This window comes from Rhinatrema bivittatum, chromosome 4 (assembly GCF_901001135.1).
Source record: "Rhinatrema bivittatum chromosome 4, aRhiBiv1.1, whole genome shotgun sequence".
Taxonomy (NCBI): domain Eukaryota; kingdom Metazoa; phylum Chordata; class Amphibia; order Gymnophiona; family Rhinatrematidae; genus Rhinatrema; species Rhinatrema bivittatum.
The window spans coordinates 89,672,920-89,691,664 of record NC_042618.1 but is presented as its reverse complement, the minus strand read 5'-3'; the positions used below and the strand labels follow the sequence as shown (position 1 = coordinate 89,691,664).

The 18,745-nt window shown below is 41.7% G+C and overlaps 1 protein-coding gene across 1 annotated transcript in view; it reads left to right on the top strand.

Moving 5' to 3' along the window:
* Nucleotides 1–18,745, top strand: part of TOGARAM1 (TOG array regulator of axonemal microtubules 1) — a 221,371-nt gene that overhangs the window by 162,082 nt on the left and 40,544 nt on the right. Inside the window, exon 16 of the mRNA XM_029598475.1 lies at nucleotides 13,382–13,500. Within this exon, the coding sequence (XP_029454335.1) occupies nucleotides 13,382–13,500 (119 nt within the window). The remainder of the gene's footprint in view (nucleotides 1–13,381; nucleotides 13,501–18,745) is intronic.

Here is an 18,745-nt window from a genome sequence, read left to right as displayed (position 1 = left end):
CAGAAAAATAACAAAGTTAGTTCCATCCTTCCAGGAATGATGTCATCCGTGCTGGATGATCCTCTGGTAAGTTTAATTATCATAGTGCTTCATAGTGCTATCAATCCACTCAGCACTAGGTATTCTTACATCCGCCCCTTTGAAGGGTGACGGCTAGGAGCCCTTCACACCTATCTGTGTCGCATATCGCCTGTCTTAGGTTGCCCAGCCTAGTTAAGGCTAATCCTTACTGGCTAGAGACATTACCCGTCATGGGCCAATATGCTCATTTTTCACAGATAGTCGTCACAGGTGGTGGGGAATGGTGCAGTGTCATCGTTGGAATCCAGAAGCAGCAGGTTCAAGGTTTCAGCTTGATTGAGCATGATCCGAGTGCTGGTCTGTGTTATCAGCATTTCAGAGACTTGATCGCGGCATCTTCGTAGGCAGATACAGAGGCATGGTAAGCAGAGGCAGACAACTAGCCCAAGTAAGGCAATTGTACACATGGAGCCAATTAGAATTTTGAATCCTGAACCTAAACTAGAAAACCATGAGCCAAGGGATCCAAATGGATCACTGACATCAAGTCCTTTCCAGGTTTGCACTGGTACATGTGCAATTGACATCATGTTGCGGGTGATTTCCTCAATCACTTCACCCTTGTCGTCTATTTGAAGACAACAGTTACTGAGGTTAAATTTACCACATAGTCCTCCTTCTGAAGCTAGTATGTAATCTAATGCTAGATGATTCTGGTAAATAGCATTCCAAAAACCCTTTTGCTGAGTGGCTAATATTCTCAGTACTTTAGCAGTTTCATTAGTAATTATTTCAACAACAGCTTGCAATCTTATAATACGATTTAACATATAAATTGGAGTTCTGTAACCCGAAGAGCTATTCTGATAGGTTACAATATTGAGCCAATAAGAATTTACCATTTGGGCTTGCATGGTATAGTTGAGAAAAGATTGAGACAAACAAGAGGAATTGCCTATAGCTATAGTGTGTAATACTGTGTAAGGTCTATGGATGCACTTTGTTGCAACAATGGAGTGGGCCAATATCCACTACGCTTTACATGAGATAGAATCGGTGCTTTTGCACATGGGAGTCACAAATATAGCAATCAGGAGGGATAACCTAGCAGAGCAGTTGGATATCATTCTTAAAAGGTACAGAGAAAACATGAAGAGGTAATCCATTGGAATGGACAAGGAAGAGAAGGAAAAAACAACAAAAACATAAGGCACGTTCTGGTCATAGGTAGGAGTAGGTACAGTTGCACATCCTTGTAAGAGTAAGCCTCAGTTAGAATGAGTAAATTTCTACAAGGAGATCAATCTCAGAATAAGGACAAAGGCCACAAAACTACTAGGAAATATTTGTGAGAGGGTGTAAACAAACTCCAAGTAAAATCTGAGAGGAAGTGTTACAGAAAGCAATGTTCAAAAAGGTTACAGAGAAATCAGAGTATAAAGGGAATAGGATATTGGAATATGAAAGGCCAGCAAAATAAGTATTATAGGTACAGGCTGCAGAAGAACGAATAAGTCAAAGAGATACAGAGGTACCAACAGTAAGACGAGTGGGAAAAATGCTAGAAATAGCTTACAACAAATAGAACAGCATGAATTTAACATACTCTGATGTAGCAGAAATATATATACACATAAGAAAAGGGAGATCCAGAGAGAAACCAGATAGTTAAAGGATAAGGGTGTGTATGGCCAAGCCAAATCATTACCACATCTATAGGTCAAATCCCAGGATGCGGGTAGGGAATATACTTAAAAATGAGGGAAACCGACCTTTCGGTAGGGAATCAAAGGGCAAATGTCATAACTAGATCTTGAGGAGTGTCTCCTTTGTGGACTTGTATCCATTGTTGGGCAGGGGCTTCAGTAGGGTCAAAATAGGTAATAGTTGTCTGCACAGTACATACGCTGTATCGTGTAGAATTATGGGAACAGTAAGGAACTGTCCCTTGACAATCATAATGGGATTTGTATAGCAGAGTGGAAGTTTTAGTCGTACCATCTATAGTTACCGTGATGCAAGCATTACAATTCGGGTCAGTGGTGCATACAGGAAGTATGCCATTCCAAAAGGATAATACTCAAAAACATGTTAATGCAAAAAGTGAAAATCAAACTGGAAATACAAAAGCAAACTGATAGTAACAAAGATGATACACATGACGAAGGAAAAGGGCTGTTGAAACATTAGGCAAGTGCAGTCATGTGACAAAGCATCTGTAGGCCCAATAGTGGATAGAATGTTGTCCAAGGATAAGGGATTCAAGAAAATATTTGACCATACTGGGGCATATTACATAATCATATAAGGATATAAGAAGTAGGGGTTAGACTGGGAAATACTACAAAACTTAGAAAAACAACAGTAATTCTGTCCAAATAATGGCAATTTGCAAATAGGTCCAAACAGCATCTGAGCAAGACAAACACAATGAATACGATGTATGATGGCAGTCTTTGAAAACAGTTCATAGTCCAAGTCAGGATAATCTTTGAATTCAATGATGCAGATGGGGAAAACAGGTCATTCAGCTTAGTGCAAGTCAGGGACAGGAGACACAGCTGTGCAGTTCAACAGTAGGTAGGTTACTTGATCAGAATCTACCAGAAGGGTAAAATAAATTCAGATTAATTAGGGAGAAGAGTCCACCACACATCGCATCACAGAGAACATTAAACTTTGACACACAACGGCACTCATTCATCAGGACACAGAAGACAAACAAGAAACACATGGTTTAATTCTAATGAGCTCAAACCCCTGATCAAAAATAAAGATAGGCCAAAAAAAGTGTGAAAAAGTACTGAGAAAATGTCTAGATCGATCTAGAATAAAAACAAAAGAAAAAAAGCAAAAAACTGGAAAAAAGGAGAAAATGCAATCTTCTGCAATCTTCAAATGGTCCAACGGCTCTTGACCTGGGGAAACATAAAATCTGAGAACAGATAAAGGTTAGAGGAATTACAGCTCAATTGAAACTAAAGATCCTGATATGAATTCAGCAAATTGCAGTCATAAAGCTACTGTTGGTTCTTTAATATGGCTGTGCCACTAGGAGGCGCTGTGCTCATGAATATTCAGTTTCCACTCCTTTTTTTTTTTTTTTTTTCCTGAAAGACAGACCGGCGACAAAAGCATCGTTACTGGGATAACTCTTGCGCTGCTGGGGAAAACCTTCACCTCTGTGAAATGAGGAAACATCATTAATTAGAACACGTAACTTATACATAAGGGCAATATCCAATTTGCAAGAAAAGACTTAGGGCTGTACTGTAAGTGTGCCAGCGCAATGATCAAAGCTCTGTATACCGCGAAAGAGACAGAATCCGGACTGCTAAATAATTCAAGTTGTACTCAATGTCCCAAGAACTATAAATTGTCTTAGTAACGTACAATGCCTTACTAATCCATGTTTAAACTAAACACACGGATAGCCTTTAGCACCCCCCTTTGAGAAACCCTATCTCCGTCACCGCACAGCGAGACAAGCGGTGAGCTTGAAACAGTAAGGCAGATCCCTGCAAACTGCAGCAGATAATGGCTGTAATGCCAACTGAGCACGGACTCCTGTAGAAAATAGTAATATACAAACATTGGTCAGGGATGAATAGAGAAAGGAGAAAACGAAAAGTGCAGGGGAGGGTACGCTTTCCAGTAAACTAAACAGAGCAAATTATTAAAATGGAGTCTCCTTTTATTAGGTGTACGTGTATTTAGTTTGGCCATAGGCAAATGAAAGGTAAGAATTGAATTAAACCGAAAAACAGTAAATGTCCAGTATGTATAGTGCAAGGAAGATGAAAGGAAACGCTGCAAATCTGCGGCACCCTGTAAATTGTCCCACCAGAGAGGGAGACTAGGGATGGCCTCAGCACTGGCCAAAGCCCTGTGGGGGCGGAACTTAGAAAATATAGCCGTTGCAAATAAAATGTAAGAACTATATAATACCGAAGACCAAGAAATGACCTGCGTGTAGTATCCTGAAAATATGTCCTAGCGGATGACGCCTTAAAAGTCAGCTGTGCAGGCAGAGCTGGGGGCAATGGAAAGGATAGCACAGAACAGAGGACAACGTTAAACAGAAAAAAAAAAGAGAGAGCTCACAAGGTTCAGGTATTTATTTGTTTTTTTGTGTAAAGACAGAGCACGGGCCGGAGAAATGCATGCAGAGAATAAGAAACAGTGAACACAGGAATAAAGAGACTGGCAGAGGGAGGAGGAGTCATGACGTCAGCTTCCAGAGGACTCAGCATGAGCCACGACAGACAGGCACAGAGAGGCACTAAGATAAGGAGCAAGGAGTCCGTCTCCTGAGAGAGAAAAAAGAATTCAGGGCTCAGTAACTTATGCTAAAAGTAGGCAAGTCAACTTCCATGCAAAAACTACAATTCCCATCATGCACCAAAAAATCCCAGAGGAGCACAAGGGCAAGAAATCAAATAGATAATTAAATGAAAGTAACTTGAAAGCACAAAAATGTGTCAGAAACGAACGGGAGCTAAAAAAAAAAAAAAAAAAAGGAACAGAACATTTGCAGTCAGAATCGTAAAAAGGCAGTCAGAATCTGCTGAACTCAGCCGAATGGAATGCGAAGGGAGGGGCAACATGCTCCCGACAAAAACTTCAAGACAACCTAATAGCACCTTTCCCTGCCTGGGACAAGGAAAGGAGGGGGGGAGAATTGAATAGCTCTGAACAGTTTGGAAGACAGGGCAAAAGCACAATGTGCAAAGCAAATGAAGGGGAATCACAGATAACAGTAGGAACAGCGGCAGAGCTAGGCTGATGAAGGGGAATCACAGATAACAGTAGGAACAGCGGCAGAGCTAGGCTGAGCTTTGGATGTACGGAACATTGAAAACATATTTAATGACAGCTAAAGTTCTGGCTGAATGGGCAAGCAATACTCCAAAGGAACCTCTCCCGGGTTTTGTTTTTTTTTGTGAGTGCGGTGTTACAGACAGGAGCAGGGGTCTGAATTGAATGCCTAAGGGAGGGGTAAAGGAAGGAGTGAGTAGTCAGCACGGCAGCCTAGTATCAAAGAATGTGGACTGCAAATCCCAGAGAGCAAAGGGAATCTGTGGAGGGCAAAGCCAATAGGCTGGGCGATCACTGGTTGGCACGAGGAATTCTGCAAAGGAGGGGCTCTCCCGCTCCCCTGTCCCACTACACAGAAACAGAGAACAAAGCAGCCTAGAGCAGCCGGAAAGAAAGTTAAAAGCAGTGAAAGAACACACAGATTGCAAATGGTACAAACCACATGAAAAGGAAGTAAACGGCAAGTAACAGACGCATTAGCAGTTAACACAAGCAGGAGGAGATCTGGTGCTGTGTGCAGGCAAGCCGTAAAACTTTAATAGCTGCAGTAAAACTAACAAGTGAAAGGAAAAGGAAAACAAAATATAGTCGGAGCCAGGCACACAAAGAGAATTAAAGTGAATTGAAGTCCCAGCAACACAGCAAGAAACACGGACACGCAGCCTGAAACAGAAGTGATTACTAACAAAAGGGGGAGGGGGGCGAGCCAGAAGACAGAGAGAAGAGAACTAACGGGACCAGAAGTCAATCGACGGAGCACGGCAGGAGGGGGGGGTGGCACATCCACAGGGCTTGGAGACAAAGAAAGAAAGCCAGGTACCAGCAGGCACTGACGTGAGGAGTGAGGAATGCTGAGAAGAAAGGGAGGGGGGCGTGGGGAGAGAGGGGGCGTGACAACGCACACCACTGGAAAACTTACAAGGAAGCAAAGGGTGGATAAGCAAAACTCAATTTCCCAACAAGCATTGGGAGGAGACAAGGGAGGGGGGCTAGGAGGGAGGGATGCTAGGTAGCTTCCTGGCTGATAGCAGGGAATGGTACCAGCGCACAACTTGGTACAAGAATGTGAAGGGGGGAAGGAGGGGGGGCAAAGGGACGGTTTTTTTTTTTTTCTTCTCTTTTTTCAGAACAAAGAAAGTTTCAGAAAATCAGAGCAGGGGAATTAGCAATGAAAGAGAAATCCACAATGCAAATAAAATTGACAAACAGTGACGAGAGATACCTAAATGTAATCAGACCAGAATGCAGAGCGTCATTAACTTTGACTGCAAGAAATGAGAAGGCAGAGTCGAGGAGAGAAGAACTAAAATTCCAAACTGCTGTAAAAAGTTTTAAATAATACAGAACAAAAGCAATTGAGGAATGGGCAGCGTCTAAATTAGCTATACACACACGAGGCAACAACTTAAACTGCTGTAAAAGTCTTAAGAAAGGTTGAAATGATGCAGAGCAAAAACACTTTAGGAATGAGCAGCGTCTGAATTATCTATACACACACACGAGGCGACGACTTTAAGAGATTTATAGCTTCCTAAGAATGCCATTCAAAGGAGCACTACCTACAATTAAACTAGGGCCGCAGAGAAGTACAGAGGCGCAATAAACTAGCAAGAAATGAAAGAAAATACACAGGCAACTTAAACATTAATCAAATCAACACTTTTAAAAAACTTAAAGTTAAAATTGAATCTCATACATAACTGAATGCCACACCTGACAACCGGCGTCCCGAGTTGGAAGGATGCAGCTATACCTACATATTGACATTCGGACTAAAGCCTCGAATTCAGTAGGTTAGGGGTCAGAGCTGCCAGCCATAACTCCTATTAAGAGTCAGAGCCTGGAGCCTTGACTAGATAAGTAGTCAGAACTGTCTGCCTTGACTAAACATAGCTGACCGAAACACCAGCGCTGAGTGAAAATCGGTAGCAAAAAGGTGATCGCCACCTACCTATTTAGAACCGGAGATTCCCGAGCAGGGAGTCGCGAAATCCCTTCTCAAGGTTCCCCGTACGGGCCACCAGATGTTAATGGCGATAACCTCTGACCAATAATTCAATGAATACCAGCTCCAAAGAAGTTATGCAGTGAAAGGTTTATTAATGGAGAAAAGGGGAAAGGCGTGGTTTCCCCGGGGAAGAAGTGAATACAAAGCAAATGGTGTATAATTCAGAATCTACCCAGCGCTCTAACGCGTGTGCTCAGACTTATAAGGGTCCTGGGATTGCTGATACCAGACATCTGCATAATCCACACCCATTACCTTTAATAGCCAATCAATATATATTTTAGCATGTGTACTTAGCGTGCTTCTTACTATAGGCTAGGCTCTTGTTATCAGAAAAATAACAAAGTTAGTTCCATCCTTCCAGGAATGATGTCATCCGTGCTGGATGATCCTCTGGTAAGTTTAATTATCATAGTGCTTCATAGTGCTATCAATCCACTCAGCACTAGGTATTCTTAAACAATGTTTACGAAATACCATCTCTTTATCCTGCTCTGAGCAGGACACCATTAAAGTAGCTCTAACTGGAATAGTATCAATAGAAGACTAAAAAAAAAAAACCTGAAAGAGAAGGGCTCGATATTTTTAAAGACTCCAAGGCTCCTTCTTCCGGGGCTGCAACTCTGTCTAAGAATGTAAAATATCTTAGTCAGTGCAGGGAAATTATCCTCTGGAAAAAATAAAACTTCCTTTAGGTATCTTTTAAACAACTCATATAGTGATAGCATTCTAGTCATTGGGAAGTTAAGAAACCTTAAATTCTTCCCCCAATCTGATTTTCAAGACTCTCCAGTTGATTATCCTTAATGTGAACTACCCCAGCTGACTGTAAAGAGACTAACTGAGAATTTAACAGAGAATCTTCAATGACAATTAAACAAGAATCTTGTTCTTAGCTAGACATGGGCTTCTGGACTTATTAATAACTCACAGATGTCCTTCAAGGAAATGTCTGGTTCCTCCTCTTCCATAGTACAAATAGTCAAAGATAAAACTTCAGGCAGTGGCACTCTTGATGTAACTGGAATAGCCTCTGCTCCTTCAACAAATGCCCCTAAAGTTTGATCTTGTATAGAAGACATCGGAGGAAAAGTTGGAGGAGGGGAACTCACATCTACCACATTCAGAAAACCAGTAGATTTATCAGATGCAGTTATTGCTACTGTAGTAGTACTAATTATTGGCAACACCTAGTGAAGGCTGTGGAGGAAGTAAACCAACCCCTGGACTTAGATGCTCCCAAAGATAGTGTAGCCTCTATTTCTCTATCCACATGTGGGGAATCAACCAATCGCCATAGATGTTGGTCCATAGAACCCTGAATTGGAGCAGGTGAAGATGTAGCAACTTAACTTTTTCTCTTCTTTCCCATCTGGTCCGTTCTTAATCAGCCACAATGGAACAAAGCAAGAAAGAGAAAAAAATTCCAAAGGGGTGCGCGTCTTTGGCAATGCATCAGCGGCTGCGCACTGCTGCCTCGGTGAATTTGAGGCTCCAGCTGACAGAAGACAGGCACAGCAACTTGCCAGTGGGGAAAGAGGAAGGCGGGAGTCACAGCCCTGATCTCACCGGCACTTCTCAGTTCAGGCATCCCCATGGAAACGCCACTGCCTTGGTGAATTTGAGACTCTGGATGGGTGCTGACAGAAGACAGACACAGCAACGTGCCAGTGGGGAAAGAGGAAGGTGGGTGTGTCAGCCCCAATCTCACCGGCACTTCTCAGTTCAAGCATCCCCATGGAAACGCCACTGCCTTGGTGAATTTGAAGCTCCGGACGGACACCAACAATAGACAGGCACAGCAATGCGCCAGTTGGGAGAGAAAGGTGGGTGTCACAGCCCTGATCTCACTGGAACTTCTCCCCATTTATTGTTATTCTCAACTTGGCTTGGGTACAAGTCATACTGAGGGACTGCAGGTGGCACATTAGGCTAAGTAGCAGTGTCAGTAAAGCTTTTCTTGTTTCCATCTGCTGGCAGGGAGGCAAAACCCAGGAGTCTGGACTGATCTGTGGTATTCCAGAATGAAAACTAGCAGGTAAGAACCAGTTTTCCTTTTGACAAGATCTGTTATGAGATGAGTCCTTTAAAAATATCCTTCTGGCACAACCAGTGGAAACAAGATTTGAATGATATATTCCATAGAGTACAGACAGTTTCCAGAATTATTGTTTACATTGACCTTAAATGTTGCAAATCTGCCACTTTGACTTACAGTTATTGTGCGCATCATAGATGTATAATAATAAATTGTGTCAAACGAGCATGCTTTATAAGTGATCTCCTTAGGAGATGGGGAATGGAGAAAGGGTGAGAAGGGACCAGCGAGTGGGGGGCAGAGAAGGAGAGAGGATCTAGGAATCTGAAATCAGGGGAGGGAGGTTCCTCTCCCCTAGCTCCATTTCTTCTGCTCCTCTTATTCTAATCACTCTCTAGAGTCCCATGTGCCTTTTCTTACACTCTTTCCAATCCCTTCTTTCTCTCACATGCTCAGTCTCACATACTCTCACACTCACTCACTCCCTCATTTACTTCTTCTTGTCTCTGACATATGCTTCCAGCTGATCCCTTCTGTCATGCCTCTGCACCTCCTAAGCAACCTATCCTCACCTGCCCTAGCTGATCATTCCAGCTACTCCTCATCCTGTCTCGCCCTAACTCCCAGTGATGTCCCCTGCTTGTTTCCCTGCCACTGATTAAGGAAGAGGAGGGTGGCAAGGCTTGGATCATATCCTCCTCTGTGCTTTGAACTACATGGGACAATGTTCTGCTGCATGGCTCAAAGTGCCAATCAGACCCTGGGAAGCAAATAAGGTCATGTACCATAGTACTGCTACTCTTCTGGTAGCCCAGTCAGTAGCAAGGGAATGGAGAGGAGTTTCTGGCAGCACACTCAATCTTCGGCCCAGTTTGCTGTGCTCTGTAGGTCACCTTGGCAAAAGGCTCTAGTCTCATTTGAATAATGCCTGATCCAGAGGTTTCTGATGGTTGGATTCTTATTTTTGGTCTGCTGAGATGCATTACATGCACAGCTTATCTTTGACAGGAAATTTACATGTATAAATTACTGTGCACATGCAGTTCAAGAGCACAGGCACATAAGGCATTGTATATGTATTTACAGAATTGATGTAATGGTAATTGGGCAAATATAAATTGCTGAAAATAAATATTTATATATTTATTGGTTTGATTTGATTAGTTGCTTGTCACAGAACTGCTCATAGTGATTTGCAGCACGTACATAAAAAAAATATAAAAATTACATAATAGTAAACCAAAAATGCAGTAATTACACAGTAATAATAAAAAAAAACAATAATAAAAAGGTCAAAGGACCACTTTCTACATACAAACCCTTTACACTTTCTACATACAAACTCGCCCTCCAATCATACAAGAGCTCCACTTTAAAAACAAAAAGGGACTTCTACGCACATAAGATTCATGACATCATATTCGACTCCAAAGCGCTATTCACATTTGTCTCCAATCTAACTCAGGCCAACCTTCCTGACATACCACCTAACCAAGCTCAAACAAAAGCTGATGAGCTGGCATTCTTCTTCAGTAAGAAAATCACAAACCTGCTAACACAATTAAAGCCTAATACAGGCACACCAGCCAGCAATTACGCACTCCATAATAAAGACATCTCCCTCCAGTCTCTTGAACTCACCACTTCCTCAGAGATCCAAACACTTCTTAAGAAAATGAAACCCTCATCTCATCCACTAGACCAGATCCCATCTAAACTACTACTGCTAATCCTGGACACCATAACCAAAACCCTAGCGGACATCATAAACTGCTCATTCACCCAGGGTTTCTATCCAGACGACCTCAAACTAGCATCCATTAAACCGCTCCTCAAGAAGCCTAACTTGGACCCCAAAGATCCTAACAACTTCCGTCCAATCTCCAATCTGCCTTTCATTGCCAAGGTGATGGAGAAACTAGTTAACACACAACTATCTGAATACATAGAAGAACACAAAATTCTATTCCCTACTCAATTCGGTTTCAGAAAAGCTTCAAGCACAGAATCCCTTCTAATCTCACTGACTGACTACATTATACTGGGCCTCGACAAAGGACAGGCCTTCCTACTGATTTTATTGGATCTATCGGCAGCTTTCGATACTGTTAACCACGCCATATTACTAAAGCAACTGGCGAACATCGGTATTGCAGGATCAGCACTAACATGGTTCAAGACATTCTTAGAAAACAGAGGTTTCAAAGTTAAAATCCACAACAAAGAATCCCCCAGATACCCATCTTCACAAGGAGTTCCTCAGGGTTCCTCTCTCTCACCAACACTTTTCAACTTATACCTTCTCCCGCTTTGCCAACTGCTAAACAAATTGAACCTAAAACACTTCATATTCGCCGACGATGTCCAGATTGTGATCCCCATCAAAGAATCCATCACTAAAGCTCTAGAACTTTGGGAAAACTGTTTTCAAGAAATTAACGATCTCTTATCCAGCTTAAATCTTATTCTAAACCAATCAAAAAGCGAATTCATGCTAATCTCTCCAGATAATTGCAAAATCGCTACAAACCCGCCAGCCAACTTGCAAATCTCAAAAGTAAGAGATTTAGGAGTTTCTATAGACAACCGGCTAAATTTAAAATCGTTTATCAACCAAACAACCAAAGACTGCTTCCACAAACTGCACGTATTAAAAAGAATAAAACCCCTATTTCATTTCCATGATTATAGAACAGTGCTCCAAGCAATAATATTTGCGAAAATTGATTACTGCAACTCTATCCTTCTAGGCCTCCCATCATCCCACACTAAACCTCTCCAAATGATACAGAACACGGCAGCAAGAATTCTAACAAACAAAAGGAGAAGAGATCACATTACACCAGTCCTCAAAGACCTTCACTGGTTACCAATCCACTACAGAATAATTCATAAGTCCCTCACCACAATCTACAAAAATATCCATGGACTGGCTCCACTCCATCTACAAATAGCTCTCAAAAAACATTCCTCCAACAGACCCATCAGAGAAGCATATAGAGAATATCTACAAGTACCTCACAACAATACCACCCAACATATAACATTGAGAGATCGGGCCTTCTCCACAGCAGGTCCCCCACTATGGAACTCAATCCCCTTAGAATTACGACAGGAACCATGTCTTCCAACCTTCAGGAAGAGACTTAAAACATGGCTGTTCATGAAAGCATTTCCGGACCCTTAATGATTCACTTCCATCAAATGCAGCAACACTGAGCATCTTCTATTAAACTGAAACAGACAATACCAACCAATCACTACAATGTTTTACTTCTTGTTAAACTTTTTATCTCTCCTCTAACTCTAATCCCAGTTAGAATAACCCCTGTTTATTGTAACTTTTTCTTCTACGCACTTGTTATACTTTTGTAATGTATACTCTTACGTTAGCTATGTACGTTATAATGTATTGCTCACCCCTTGTTTTATGTAAACCGACATGATACGAACTGCCGTGAATGCCGGTATAGAAAAACACAAATAAATAAAAATAAATAAAAACAATAAAATAATCAGCATCTAAAAAGGAGCTAATTATACCTATCTACAGGCTATTAATGAGACCTAATCTACAATTCTGTGTCCAGTTCTGGAGGGCTGTATCTCTAAAAGGATATAGCTAGAATGGAAACTGTTCAGCGAGAGGTTACCAAAATGAAGTACATCAAAAGCCATATGAGATAAGAATCTACATATGCAAATTCCTGAGGAGAGGGGGGAAGAGTGGGTTATAATAGAGATATTTAAATATCTCCAAATTATAAATAATGCACAAGAAGCAAACTTTTTTCAGAGGAAAGAATGCTCTAGAACAAGAGATGATGATATGAGGTACCAAGGGGATAGACTCAGGAACATCAGAAAATATTTCTTCATTGAAAGGATGGAAGGTGAATAGAATTGCCTCCCGGCGGAGGTGGCAAAGACAAAAATGGTAACAGATTTCAAGAAAGCATGGCATAAGGAAAGAGGATTCCCAGTTATGAAGAAATGGAAAAACTACATATCAACTGGGCTCTATGTCATTGCACCAGGAATGAAATTGGACAAACTAGATGGGACTAATGGTCCCTATTTGCCATCAAATTCTATGTCTGCATGATACTTTGTTCTCTTTTCTTTATCTACAATCAGATTTTCCATCTCCTCTAGTTCTTAAACCTCATGACCACATTTTCCTCAATAGAACAAAAACATCCTAAATCAATGATGCTTAGTGATGCTAATAATGTTCATAGTAATTAACGATGGTAATTTTATTATGACATTTAAAATGTTTTTAGTTGAGATACTAATAAATTGAAAGAAATTATGTGTTTAGCTGAAAAAAATATACTTTATTTACCTAATTGGTAATTGGTAATTGCTGCAGAGGAAACTCGATGAAAGAATCTGATAGTTGTTTTACAAACCGAGCAGTTTGCTCTTTGGAGGCCTTGTAATGCAGTCTAATGATACTGGATATGGTTTTGTTTATCCTTGTTCACTTGCAGGGGTTGGGAGAGATGCCACTAGATACTCCCTCAGCAAAAGGAAGACGTTCTCACCCCGGCAACGTTGGTAACACACGATCTTCATCCATATCCAGAGACACTCTCAGTGTTACAGAAAGGTGATAGAAGCAGCTAAATCATAGTTTATTTCAAAAGCATTTACAGTATTCCTGGTCATGCAATATTATACACTTCTGTGAAATCACTTTTTAAATGGCAATAGATCTCTATGCTGAAGTACATTATTGATTTTATGTGCTAAAAATATGCAATCTAATGAATCCTCCTGATTTCAAAATGCTATACTCAGTATATCCATGGAATGTTCAGTGGGAGCTTCCAGATGCAACCATATTGAGATTAGTTTAGAATAGTATGCTACATGACCAGATTCTCTGGAATCAAAATTTCACTTTCCTGCTGAAGTATATACCAATAGCTAGTTAGTAGTAGATAAATACAGCAGGGTAGATAATCAAAGTGCATTCAGCACTTTCTAGCTGGATAAGCGGGACTTCTGCGGCTAAGTAGTAGCTACTGAATATGCGCCTATGTTCAGTGGCCGCCACTTAGCTGTATAAGTCCCTTATATGGCTAAAAGTTACATGCACAAAAAGTGGGTATGTACTAAGCTTATTGGGAGCAGAGCAAGTTAGCCATATAACTTATATGGCTAACTATCAATATTCGGAGTTAACAGGATAAGTTTACTTCTAAGTTTAGATGCCCCATAGAGCAGGTCTAAACTTAGCCGGGTAGATTTATCTGGCAAAGTTCACACATACATGTTTATATTGGTGGTTTTGCCGTGCCTCTGAATATTCATCATAACTTAGCCTTATTAGTTCTAACCAGTTAAGTTACTTCCTTGGCCAACTTTGACTATCTATCCCAACATGTTTTTGCTCAACTAAAAATTTTTATATTTTAGATTTTCAATCAAGTTGCTGTGTCAACCATTTTGCTTTAAATTCCAGAAGAGCCAGTCCACCAATAGTGCTGAGTGGCCCTAGTTCTAGGGGTTTTATCTTCCCTTAGGAATTTCACTGCTGAATACAGATTTAGAAAAACCATTATTTGGTTTATAGGGTTGTTAAGTAATATAGTAAATATAATCATTTAATAGTTTACTATGCAAACCAGAGTCCATGGAGAATTGATGCATGTAATTCTGAGTTGTCTGTGTATCCAATAAAGTGTAGGATTACTTGGATAACTGTATTTATTTATTTATAGATTCTTTTATACCGCGGTACATATAGACATACATCATCTCTGTTTACAGTGAAACAATAAATTAGCAACCGGCTTTACATGTAACAGTTTAAAAAACAGTAAAACATTTAACAGCAACAGGCTTTACAGAAACAAGGGTTTTAAAGATAATATGCATACATCATTAAATATCAAACAATAAAATATAAATAACCATGTATTCGCAGGAGCAAATTAACTGTCAGCAGCGAGACCAATGTCACATTGAATACAATAGCCTAAATTGAGTAACAGTGGGGGGGTATGGAATAGCACAATGTAAATACAAAATGCGAGGAAAAGAACTTGGAGCCAGTGAGGAATAATAAGGGATAGCTGAATTTTTAGGTTAGATGAGATTCATAGAGTGAATGCTTGTTCAAACAACCATGTTTTAAGGTTTTGTTTGAAGGTTTTGTGACAGGATTCAAGACGCAGGTCCAATGGCATGTTGTTCCAGATTTTGATACCCGCTATGGAGAATGATCGGTCTATGGTGGAAACGTGTTTGATGTGTTTTAGTGGATGGACAGCTAATTTTGCTTGGTGAATATTTCTAAATGGTCTGTTGGAGGTGCGAAAAATGAGCTGATCAGAGAACCATTGCATCTCTTGGTTGTGAATTGATTTGTGGATGAGTGAGAGAACTTTATCTGGGCAACTTCAGCCAAGTATATTCAGACCATGCAATTAGTGGTTGAATATAGGGGACGGTTAGCAGGATAAACTTAACCGCCTAACTTTTTTGCTCACTGTCTTTGTATATCAGGTCAATATTCAGAGTTTAACTCACAAGTTTACATACCCCTGGCAGAATTTCTAAGATGTATAGCATTTTAAGAAAACATGAGATCAGATAAAACACGTCTGTTATTTTTAATGTTTCAAATTAAACTATTATGCATAACAGAATAGCACAATCATTAAACCATAGCTATAAAGGAAATAGTAAAATAATCCTGTTCAAAAGTTTGTATACCTTTCAGTCCTTAATATCGTGTATTGCCCCATTTTGCATCAATGTCTGCTTACAGTCTTTTGTGATAATTTGAATGAAGCCCTTTCTCATTTGATAAAGCTGCTGATTGCTTTTGGCAAAAAGCCTCCAGATGCTGTAAATTCTTTGGTTGTCTAACATGAACTATTTGAGTTTTTCCCAGCGTGGCTCAAAGATGTTGAAGTCAGGAGACTGTGATAACCATTCCAGAACCTTCACTTCCTCTACATTCAGGAGGGCCAATCCCCACCAGTAGGTTATGTACTTCGGCCAGCAGATGGAGTAAGAAGCTGATGTCACGGATATATAGTCCCACCTCGACATCCACAAATATTCTTTGTCTCCAACAGATGGTGGACATGCATTTTCCTACTGGTGATTGGCTATAAATAAAGAAAATAAAAAGAAGAAAACTAGAAGACAAGATGATTATATAGCACTGCTTGCCTCCTGAGCCCTCAGTCTGGTACCCTTACTGGCATGGACTTAAAAAATTAGCAGTTGCAGGCAAAGAGAGGCTTGGCAGTGAAGGTTTTCACCCTCTTCCCCTCGTAGCTGGGACGCATTCCTGCTTTCAGCCAGGGAGGGCTGAGCTCAGGTAAAAAAAAAAAAAAAAAAAAAAGAAATGAACTGTCTTCCTCCTCGTTGTTCGGCTTCTCCCGCTCACTTCTTTGGGGAGTTCTGTAAGGTGTGGAGGCAGCCCAGGCATGATGGGTTGAGCAGCCTTTTGGCTAGGCCCCACTCAGGCTTCTCCTTCCTGGCGCATGGTAGGCTATGGTGGTTAATCTGCACGTTTTTGTGCATGACATCGGTGCACATCTGTGCGCTTCCTTGGGTGCAGTTGCTGAGCGGTTTTTCTGGATGCTGGGCGCACTCTTTTTGCGCCTGTTGTTGGGCATTCATTCTGGACTCACGTTTTGTGCATCTAGTTTGGGCGTGCTTTTTACGTGCATGTTTCGCTGGGCTTTCTTTCTGGTCACATATTTTGTGCATCTAGTTTGGCATGCATTTGTATGTTTGTACTGAGTGCATACCAACCATGGCACCGGTGGCAAAGAAGTCTAAGTACTTAACTATTTATGCTACATGCCATGTCAGGGCAATACAGCCGGAGCTTTCTGCAAGCCTATGTCAGCGCTGCCTGGATGCTCGTAGGGATTTTGCCTTTTCTTTTGCCGACACTGGTCTATCCCCACAGTCTGAGGGGAGTGAGACCGGAGGCAACATGATGGGGATGTCCCCTCCTTTTGTTGATCCAATGGCTGAGTCGTCTTCAGGGAAGACTCACTCTCAGGTTGTCAGGTTTGGACATTGGGGCCTGGTATGGAGCTATCCTCCTTTTCTTGGGTGGAATTCTTCCAGGAACTACAGCCCTTTCTACAGAGGTGTCCATCTGAGTCTGCGATCCCTGATACTTTAGGTTCACACACTGAGTTCCCCTATGTCTGCCACTGATAATGATTGTGGTGGCTCCTCTAATGATGAAGGGGAGATTCCCCAGATTTGGAGCCACATAGGATTCTTCTTTATTTCTTTCACAAAAATGAGTTGTCAAGCCCGACCTCTCACTTAGAAAACCTTTGGAGTGGCTGGGAGTGATTCTTCAGGTGTATAGGAGGAGGACCCCATATTGGTCACCCTACTCAAGGATTCATGTTTCTTTCCCCTCCTGGATATGATTCAATTGACCTTGAATGGAGTACGCCAGAGGCGTGCTTTAATGGGGTGCATGCCTTGAGGGATTTATACTCCTTAGATCTGCAGGCCAGAGAGCAGTTGTGTTTCCCGAAAGTGGATGCTTCCGGTGGAAGGGGGAGCATATCTTAAGGATGCTCAGGATAGGAGGATTGAGGCTATCCTTAAGCAAGCCTTTGAGGCAGTGGCAATGAATTTGCAAATTGCTTCTTGTTGTGCCCTGGTAGTTTGAGCTACTTTGCTTCTTTCTCAAAACTCTGGCAGCACAGTTTCAGATAGGTCTGTGGTAGAACCGGAGGAAGTCATCTTAGCTGATATGGGCTGAGACTTGGTTCGCACAGCTGCCAGAGGAGTTGCTTCTGTTATAGCAGCTAGACAGCAGCTGTGGCTGGGAAGTTGGTTGCAGACACAATTTTTCTAAGTCAAATCTCTCCAAGCTGCCCTTTGAGGGTTTGCTTTTGTTTAGCAGTGAGTTGAAGAAGATGGCAAATAGTTGGGGTAAGCCCAGGCCTCTCGCTTGCCAGAGGATAAGAAGCCGCTTTCTTGCACTTTTCGGGCAAGTGGCTCGTCTTGAGACTGCCGGCAATTTCATCCTTGTAAGGGAGCTTCTTCCCAGAGATTCTGTTCCTTTGGTAAGTCTCAGTCCTTTTGCCCCTGGAGGCCTCAGAACGATAAGGGCTCCGGAAGTGGAGACCCTCTATCTTCTCAATGAAGATATGCAGGGTCACCTGTTGGTGCAGGAGATAGGCACATACCTATCTCGCTTTTATCACAGGTAGGTCCAGATTACATAGGGTACCTTTGATATCTCCATGTAACTCCCCTCAGAAGAGGGTAGCAGTGGAAACTACATTGCAAAGGCTGTTGGACCTAAAAGCTGTGATCCCATTTCCCAATTTGCAGCAAAATAGGGGCCGCTATTCCATTTATTGTGTCGTACCAAAGAATGGTAGGATCCTTTCGGTTCATCCTGGATCTCAAGGGAGTCAATTGTCATTTGCAGGTTACTCATTTCCAAATACGGTACGCTCAGTCATAAAGGCAGTATAATCAGGGGAATGCCTTACATCTCTGGATCTGACGGCATATCCCCATTCGCCAGGCCCATCAATGGTTCCTACAGTTTGCCATTCTGGGTCACCATTACCAGTTTTAGGCCTTGTCTTTCGGGCTGGCCCCTGTGCCCAGGACCTTCTCCAAAGTCATGGTGGTGGTAGCGACAGTCTTGTGCGTGAATAGCATTCTGGTTCACCCATCTCTGGATGGCCGGTTGATTTGGGCCAAGAGCGTGGAAGAGAGTTTCTGGACTTCACTTAAGGTTGTCTCATTGCTACAGGAGCTAGGCTAGGTGGTAAACCTGGCCAAGAGCAGTATGCAGTCATCTCAGGCTCTGGAGTATCTCAGCATTCGCTGCTGGA